The 9,885-nt window shown below is 38.5% G+C and overlaps 2 protein-coding genes across 2 annotated transcripts in view; one reads left to right on the top strand and one right to left on the bottom strand.

Annotated features, from left to right (window-relative positions):
* Positions 1-1,497, bottom strand: part of LOC108551573 (uncharacterized) — a 2,728-nt gene extending 1,231 nt beyond the window's left edge. Inside the window, exon 1 of the mRNA XM_017905793.1 lies at positions 1,297-1,497. Coding sequence (XP_017761282.1) covers positions 1,297-1,316 — 20 coding nt within the window. The 5' untranslated portion in view covers positions 1,317-1,497. The remainder of the gene's footprint in view (positions 1-1,296) is intronic.
* Positions 1,498-6,063: 4,566 nt separating this feature from the next.
* On the top strand, positions 6,064-7,765 carry Pka-C1 (Protein kinase, cAMP-dependent, catalytic subunit 1). The gene has a single exon (XM_017905783.1). The coding sequence runs from the start codon at positions 6,213-6,215 to the stop codon at positions 7,272-7,274; it is 1,062 nt and encodes a 353-aa protein (XP_017761272.1). The 5' UTR covers positions 6,064-6,212; the 3' UTR covers positions 7,275-7,765.
* The last annotated feature ends 2,120 nt before the right edge of the window (positions 7,766-9,885 follow it).

Consider the following 9,885-nt stretch of genomic DNA (forward strand, 5'->3'; position numbering starts at 1 on the left):
TATCATTATATATATATAAAAATATTAATGACATTCATTAACATATGAATAAAATACTAATTCTTCAAAAAATATGAAAACAAAAACGTTGAACAACATGAAGATTTCTACTATATATTTAAAATGAGATTCTATCATGATACCTTTTCTTTAGTGCGGTAAACTTCACAGCTACAGACAAAGATGGAATGACAAGGAAAAGAAATAGAGATAGGACGCCAACCGTGGCGGCACCTACCGATGTTAATATTATCCTGCTTTCGTCTCCCCCTTCTCACAACCCACTCCTTTCAACAGAACACACGTACACGTACGCACACATACAGACTGTTTCGGCGCGGCAAATCGTGGATGTTCGTGGACCGTAATATATACATCAATGTTACATATACATTTGTTCCCATAGTGTTGGAACTTAAATAAACCTAAATAGCACCGATGTTTATCATTACAAGCATTATATATTCTTCCTTAAAAATATTAAATGAAAAATAAAATACTAGTATTTTCGACATTTAGTCGATAAGGGAGAGCAGATCGATACGTTGTCCATTTTCTTTTTAAGGTGATATGTGTACAATCATCTGTAACATATTTCTAGTTTTTTTTATATATGAGTAATCAAAAGATCTTGTTTATATAAAAATGTTCAAATTATCGTAAACATTAAACAATTGTAATTTTGTTATAAAATATTTTATATTGATTTGCAATCATATTTATTTATTACATTCATAAAAATACCAAATGATTCATAAATAAAAATTGTTGTAATGGCAAATAATAGAAATATTTACGATTATAATATTCATAAAATAAATATTAACAAATATAAATATTGTACTTTTTTATTGTTGTCTTGTATATTTAAAGCTACAAGTGGGAAAAATAAAAGGGTAAAGGATGCCGCCAGAAAAGTGGCTCTACAAGTAGAGCACATGTCACGGCAAAAGCAGGTAATCTTGAGAACGTAACGCGCCTTACGAATCAAGCTGAGAATATCACGTAGAGAGAGCATCCCCTCTCCCTTCGCCGATATCCCTTTCTCGTGTCTGTACAAACTACGTACGCTTTCAAAAGTATACAATCAACTGTGATACGAATAAAATTATCAAAACAAGGAAAAAAATTTTAAATTTAAAACATTTAAAGCGTATGAATAAAAATGAGGATTATGAAACAGTGATATTGTTGACTCGCTATTATTGTATTCGATAAGGAAACATGACAAAAATATTTGGTGAAAACGTGTGATTTTCGTATAACAGATCAATAGAAAAAATTCGTAGTACTTACTTAGTTTCTGTATCCGCCATGCTGATCAATTTAATTGCGTGATCGATAAAGCACTTAGATACAAAACGCACTTAATAAGGCTTGCGTTTTCTACGCACCGGTAAGCAGACGTAGAATTCTGATATCACCACTGCCGCGTAGCCGCGTACCGACGCGCAAATGGCAGAGAGACTCGCACACTGATTCGCTCGAGACCTGAGTTACTCGGCCCGGCCGGCAGGCCGGCGGCCTTCAAACACTTTTCTTTCCCGCTCGTTTACAGATGGCGCACAAATCAGTCTCTTATTAGGATATTCATTGTAAATATGATTTTAAAATAACTAGAAACTGTTAATATAATTTCCGTATAGAAAAGCGATGATTTACTTCTAAATTTTATTTAAATGATAGTATCAATAATATTCATTAGTCTTAGTTTATTTTAAAATGAAAATAATTATAAATTTACCGCTATATTTTAATTGAGAATACGAAGTGATTCAATAAAGTTTCCCACAAGAAATGTATTAGAACCCTAAAAAATAATCAATATCTAATAATTTATTTCGGCATTGGTTTCATTTTCCTTCAAATAAAGAATATGTTACATATGTATTGTAATACATTTAATTAAAGCTGTCAACGGTTATGCGGTTTTAGGTTAGTGGTAGTGGTAGCTTCACCACTACCGCATTGTTAATGCCCCTCCAAATAACACATTGACCAATTGGATCCTATCTTACGAAACTCGTAAAAAATCCCCGCGTTTCCGGCGCTAGCGACGTATTGTTTGAGGAACGTGTATTTTGTTCCGCATCATATTCAAAGTAATGTCTATTAAATCTTATGTACGATTTAAGATACTGGCTAAATTCAAGCGAAATTTAATGTATACTAAGGATAATATACAGAATATAAACGGAAACAATCTGCAGAAAGTTCTAGAAGTTTCGCGTATGGTTCCATTTCCGGTGTATATTAAAAGGTGCGCGATGCTTTCAGGTTGATCCACGCACCCGACTGAAAGGCTCTGCTGCATTTACGTCCATGTTACAGGTTGCCTTTACTAAGAAGTAATGAAATATCATTTTTCCTTGTTGTTATAATGTTATTTTATTATAGGGTTAACTTTAAAAGTTTCAAAAGTAATTTAGTCAAAAGTATAACCTATACCCAAGATGACATTTATTTTTATATTGTAGGGATCTATGTATGTTATATTTTAATTTTTAATATATTTTAATCTTCTTAAGTTTATTATTTATACACGTATATACTATGTATATATATATATATATATCTGTATGTACATAATAGATTATTATAGCAGAGAAAAATATAATTACTTTTACTTTTATATATGACGTATATGTAAAAATATATTTTCTTTTCCTCTTTACACGAGAAAGGCGAAAAAATAAATGTTAAGTGGTTTTCTAAAATTTGTTGCAAAAATTAATTGCATCACACTGTAGAAAGTTTAGATACAACAATCCATTCTGTAATCTTGTCAACGTTTTGTAATCATTTCGAAAGCAAAAGGAGAACATCATTTTTTTTATGGTTCTATGCATACGAACGAATATTCGATAGTTCATGAATCTTCATATCCACAAAAATCAAGCAAACGTGTCAGTTTAGTCTGTTAAGAAATGTATTTTTTGTTCTACGGTATATGCCACGTGCCAGAGGTCTACGTAAGCACGAAGATAACACCGAGCAGCTGCTATGGACAGTGCAGGTGAAGACGTACAAAGCAGATGCTTCTTTTTGAATATCCTTTACACGGTAAAACCTTGAGGATATATTCATATTAGATTAAGTTAGGTTTTGAATGAAACTTTCCACGAGGAAAGTAATACATGCTTGATGTTTCTAGCACACTATTTATGACACGACATGAAGCAATATTTACGCAGAAAAAGCAACATGTATTTTTTTCTGTGTCTGAAACGATGTAAATTAAACGTATCAATATATTTTTCTAACGAAGTTATTTTTAATAAGCAAATTTCTTCGGCGTATATACATACGTATGTAATTTGATAACTAATATAGAACTTCCTTAACGTTCAAAGATATTTTATCATAGGAAGTAAGTATATAGTCGGTGACATACAGTATTACTTGATAAAATTAAATTTCGTTTTAGTGGGTCAGTGGAAGTGTTCAGCCACAAGCTATTTCGATGACAGTAACCTATATTTCCACTGGCTTTGCAGTGTCAAACTAAAGATAGCATCCACGCATCTAAATTTTCATTTCGCTGGACTAAATTCCCACTTTTCTTGATGCGTTCTTATTCATCATGCTATAGAGTATTATGCTCCGTTTCGTTTTTTTGCATGCTAGAAAGTGTCGAGAAGAAAAATAATTAAAGGAAGCAAGAAATTTAAGTAGTATTAATATACGTCTATACGTGTAAGTAACAATGACTTATATGATGTTTTTAGGTTTATGTAGTGTTCCTTTGGTATTATGTATTTAACTGTTGATTGATTTTTTTATTATTAATATTAATTTAAATTTGCCAAAATATAGGACGTAGAAAGCTTTTCGAAAAGAATATTCACGAAATAGTATAAGTAGAGTCGATTCTACTTTCCTTCCACAAATTGGCACACGGGTCATGGAATCAATAGAACGGGTGGACGCGCGCATCCCATAGGGTAGAAACAAACTGAAGTTAATACAAGAAACACATCTGAACACAATTTGAGTGGAAGTGTCTTTTACCACCTTTATCTAGTCTGGTGTGCAATGTACCAAGACTGCACACAAAAATACTGTATGTATCCGAAAGGCCTGACCTGGTCGTACCTTTTTGACTCGAACGTAACCGGTTCGTCCCGTCCTCCACCGACTCCACCTAGCTTTCTCGACCGTATCTGCCGCTCTAAAATTGTGCCTATATGCCTATCTACAGTTAGAAACTAATCGCCAAAGGATTATCACAGGTCAACGAGTGTTCAACCTTCCGTGCACGTACCACGGTTCAATACCACAAAACAGGTCGATTATTATTAATAGCAATGAAACTACCAAATTGACGATAAACTCAACACAGGATTAGCTTGTAACAAAATAACTATAATACGATGAGTTAATTCAATAAAATAACCTTAATAAAATGATGAGAACAATTCCATAACCTTTCTATTTTTTTAGGTTATTAGGAAATTTACCGACACAAAACAAAAATAGGTTAAGATACTACGGAGAGTAGGCTTTTATCTTTAGCACGAATATCAATATTCTGAAAATATATTACATAGTACACAATTTGCAGAAATAATTCAAGTTTCTAAAATTTATAAGAACTCATTGAATTGAACTAACAAAGTATCATACGTTTGTACAATAACAAGAAATCTTTTTAAAACTACTTTATAATCATAGAATTTGATTAAGCGAATATAATAAATTAAAAATTGTTCAATCTTTTTTTAACGATTAATGTTTAAAGATATTTTTGTTAATATTCGTTAAACGAATAACTTTTAAACATAATTCTGACAAATTATTCACACAACATATTGCAAACTTTTTTTCCCCGATGACTCAGAGAATTATATTTTCCACCGATACAGTGACACACACAGTTGTACAAAATATTCCACAATTCAGTGTGGAAACCTTGATGATTTGGAAGAAAGAAAAAGCTTACTTTGAATTTAAAGTACGTCGACGCTTTCGTTTGGTGGCAGCACTTATCGAGGGAGTTGTTAAACCTCCCAGTGCTACATCTACCGGTGATAAGATGAAGCAATAGCTGATATGTGCAGTACAGTAGCTCTCTCGCTTCGTAGAGCGGCACTTCGTCACTTTCGCATCCGTGCGAAATCTCGAACGAACAAGCGGAGCGAGTCGCGTCGCCATCTTTAGGAACGGTACCGACTGTCTCCGCTACCGCCGCCTGCTTCGTTTTAAGAGCTTAAAATCAGTCCGTGATTGTAGTAAACGAATTTGTGTGTTTAGTGCGATAGCGTGTACTTTGTTACCTATCGCGAGAAGACGTGATAAACGTTCGTTCGTGATGTTCATTTAATACGTCCGAGTTAAAGTTTGTGTGTGCGTGCCGTGTAAGTTGAGCAGACGACGTTTCGCAAGCGTTTCGAGGGTTGAGAGCGATCGAAACCGACGTCGTTCTCTCGCTTCGTTCGACCCTTGTTCAAACTATCGTCTCTGACTTGCGATTTTGTCATTCGGTGCGTATCACTGTGAGAACCGACTAGTGTTTAGTGTTTTGATTTGTCAAGTAAGTGGGACAAACACGTCAAGGAAAGTCGTTGCAGTGTACAAGACTACGAGATAAGACAGAAATAAAGAGAGAAGGATAAGAAAGGACAGACTGAGACGGCTCTAGTAGACGACGACAACGACGGGCTAGTACAATTGACAGGAAAGATGGCGCGAGGTGCGGACGAGGATTAATGCTGACCCATTTTTCCGCGCGAAATCGCTTGGTATCTGTTTGCCACACAATTAAGGGACCACTAAGGTTCGAACCGAATGCGAGAAGACAAAGTTGCCGCTAAGTGAATCGAACTGAAAAAAAAGAAAGGGATCATCCGTCACAGGAGTGTATCCATCGTGTAGTGCGCGTGTGTGCCCTGTTCTTGCGTAAGTGTGAGTGCCCTCTCGAACGTGCATAGGTCTCGTAGGGCCAGCATCGACGAGTATCGGACAGAAACTATTGCAGATCGTCGGTGACGATAAGAAAGTGAGAAAGCGCGCGCGCTAGAGAGAGAGAGCGAGCAGAATAAAAGGAAGCGTAGAAGATAGCAACAATTTTGAAGAGACTGGAGTTTGGCGGGGCCGGGGTAGGCTCGACTACGGAAGAAGACAAACGAAAACGAAAACGAAGACGCGGTCTTCTGGAACTTCTCGAGCTGTATAGAGCCCTGGCAGGCTCGGGTACGAGCGCGGCTGCTAAGATGGGCAACAATGCCGCGACCGCAAACAAAAAGGTTGACGCTGCCGAGAGCGTCAAGGAGTTTCTCGACAAAGCAAAGAAGGAGTTCGAGGACAAGTGGAAGAGAAACCCGACGAACACTGCTGGTCTCGATGATTTCGAGCGGATCAAGACACTCGGTACCGGCTCGTTCGGTCGTGTCATGATAGTACAACACAAACCGACCGGAGAATATTACGCCATGAAGATACTCGACAAGCAGAAGGTCGTGAAACTAAAGCAAGTGGAACACACGCTTAACGAAAAAAGGATACTTCAAGCGATTAGTTTCCCGTTCTTGGTCTCCCTACGGTTTCACTTCAAAGATAACTCGTACCTTTACATGGTCCTGGAATATGTGCCAGGAGGCGAAATGTTTAGCCATCTACGAAAAATTGGCCGTTTCTCGGAACCGCACTCGCGCTTTTACGCGGCACAGATCGTATTAGCGTTCGAGTACCTTCACTACCTCGACTTAATCTATAGGGACCTCAAGCCGGAGAATTTGTTGATCGATTCTCAAGGTTACCTAAAAGTCACGGATTTTGGTTTCGCTAAAAAGGTACAGGGTAGAACATGGACCTTGTGCGGCACGCCGGAATATCTCGCACCTGAAATTATTCTTAGCAAAGGTTATAACAAAGCCGTTGACTGGTGGGCGCTCGGCGTCCTTGTCTACGAGATGGCTGCCGGTTATCCACCCTTCTTCGCTGATCAGCCAATTCAGATCTATGAAAAAATTGTCAGTGGAAAGCCACGATTCCCTTCGCATTTTGGATCTGACCTAAAAGACTTACTACGTAATTTGCTACAAGTCGATCTTACCAAGAGGTACGGCAATTTGAAAGCCGGTGTGAATGATATTAAGGGTCACAAGTGGTTTGCCAGTACCGATTGGATAGCTGTCTTCCAAAAGAAAATTGAAGCCCCGTTCATACCGAAATGCAAAGGACCAGGGGACACGAGCAACTTCGACGACTACGAGGAGGAAACGCTGAGGATTTCGTTGACGGAGAAGTGCGCCAAGGAATTCGCCGAATTTTGAATTTCCACGCAGATCGAAGATGGATACACGTGTCGCGTATTTATTCATACGCGATGGTTCGTCGCTCGTTGCTCGCTTTTCTTCGAGCGAGTAAGCTAGATGAAGTAAGAGAGACGGGGATATTATGGGAGCGGGGGAGAGGGAGAGAGAGAGTGCGAAAGAGCGTAAGAGAGATAGCGTAATAGAAAGAATGTATCGCATGTATGCACGGTGGAAAGAGAGCGTGTCGTGTGTGTGCGTGCGCGTGTATGATTGTGTGCGTTGCGGGCACGCTCGGTGCAAAGTGTACAGAGGAGGGGAGGACAGTTTAGAAGAGTAGCGAGAGAAAGGGAAAGAAAATAAGGAAGATAAGCACGTAAGAAGCAGATGGCAGATTTTGCGCTATATTTTCTGACCGAACTCGAGAAGGAAACGGAATCGGAAAGAGTATACGAAGGGAACACGGTTAATGGCGCCGTTGAGCGTAACTGAGAGAAAGGGAGTAAGACAGAGAGGGAGAGAAAGGGAATGAACGAAAGGGAGAAAGAGGTAAACAAACAGATATAATATATTGAAGAAAATTACCGTATATTGCATATACACAGATATCATATATAAACACACATACATATACGCGCATGCGTGCGCTCACACACATAGTCACTATCACCACTACCACCACGACTTTTTACATGAAAAAAAAATCGTTTTTTTTCCAGTCAAATAGCTGACATATTGACTTACGAGAATGACGATATATATACGTATATGTGTGTGTTCCCTAAGGTGGCTTTATTATCCGGTTCACGGAGGAGGCGTGTGTAAAGATTGCTCTCGATAATTACTATTAATATCGGAAACGTCACTTTGCCGGAATTATTTTGTACATATAGTGTCGCTATAATCTCTATGAATGTTCCCCGAGCCTCCTTTACACCACGCCCCTCTTCTTCATCGTCCTGCCTCTTTTAGCACAGACAAAAGGTTTCAAAGACTTGCCGGGAGAAAAGGATATATACACCAACGATCAATTGTCATGTCGTGCATTGTTGTCTATTTGTCTACGAACATCTTCTCTTCATTCTAGTTGAGGAAAATTTTTGCCACGGTACGAACCGTATTTATAATAGCTAGTCGTCACACGATTATTCCGCTGGAGTAATATTTATATACGACTCGTTTTTCATCGATCGTTCGCTGTGGACAACATCCGAGGGAAACAAAGAGACACAAGGGAGAACAAGAGAGAGAGAGAGAGAGAGAGAGAGAGAGAGAGAGAGAGAGAGAGAGAGAGAGAGAGAGAGAGAGAGAGAGAGAGAGAGAGAGAGAGAGAGAGAGAGAGAGATAGATAGAGAGAGAGAGAGAGAGAGAAAGGGAGAACGAAAGAGAGAGAGAGAGGGAGAGAGAGCAAGGGTGAGAAAGGTAGACCTTTATTATATATAGTATATTGAGAATTCTTATTAAAAGAAATCAGAAAAAATACTCGTTATATACAGGCTGCAGATGCTCGTTGTTGAGATATTGTACATTAACATAAATATGATACAGGAAAAGAAGAAAGGGCCAAGAGAGAAAGAGAGAGAGAGAGAGAGCGAAAGAGAGAGAGTACTTGTGAAAATACGATCGACGGAGTACGAGCAAAATAAGGATTCATTTTTTGGAACGTTTTTAATAGAGGACCACCGGCGTTCGTACATAGATACATTGTAAGAGTATTCGTATATAATTATATCGCCTTAAGTTGCTGTGCGCAGAAAAAGCAACGTTATCTTTTATATAGAGCTGCACTTTTAGTACGGAATGTAAATGTATGGACAATCCTGTATTTGTGCAATGAGAAGGAGAAATGAACGATGCAGACGCGCGAAATGGCCAAAGGACATTGCGCGTATGCGTATATACACGTAAAGTGAAATCCCACTGAACGAAACTGAGGCATACAAAACGAAATCGTGAGAAGACTGTCCAGAGAAACAAACGATGAAACCTGGAAACACGAACAAATCGATGAATAAACGGAAGAGAACAAAAGAACGGGATAATGAAATGTAGAACATCGGCAGTAGCAGCGACAGTGAGGGTATTATCGCTGGAAGACAGTATTTGTTAATTTTTTTAGGTCAATTGAAACCTCATTCGAGATCGAGGATATTTCGACGGTAACGAAATTCGATGACCGGTTGACGTAAGGAACGCGAGGAACGCGAGAATCAAAGAAACACCAATCAAAACGAGCCCTGAGTATCGACGATCGGACACGCGTCGATCGCATAACGAGAATCGATTTCACGATGAAACACACATGAGAATGCCCGACCCATAGCTTCGTTAAAGCCGTACACCTTATGTGCGTACACATGATATTACGAAATTTTCTGCGAATGGTTTCGTCATTGACGTTGTCCTTTCTGATTCCAATCTAAAGGGCTGTTCGTTCATTACGCCACAGGAAAAATTGTACGATTGAATGTTGTCACGAAGTCGTTAGGAGTATGCACAGGCGGGTCGTATCAATTCGATTTTCTCGGCTTGGTCAGGGGTTTTAGTTAACCAGCTAATCGTTGTGAGAACAAGAAAGCGAAAAAGAGAATGAAAGGTGGAGAGAGAGATAGTGAAAGAGAGAAAGGGAAAG

This window comes from Eufriesea mexicana, unplaced genomic scaffold (genome assembly GCF_001483705.2).
Source record: "Eufriesea mexicana isolate 0111107269 unplaced genomic scaffold, ASM148370v2 scaffold4599, whole genome shotgun sequence".
Classification (NCBI taxonomy): Eukaryota; Metazoa; Arthropoda; class Insecta; order Hymenoptera; family Apidae; genus Eufriesea; species Eufriesea mexicana.

Excerpts from the sequence above, each read along its gene's own strand:
- Pka-C1 (XM_017905783.1), top strand. The coding sequence starts at position 6,213 with ATGGGCAACAATGCCGCGACCGCAAACAAAAAGGTTGACGCTGCCGAG.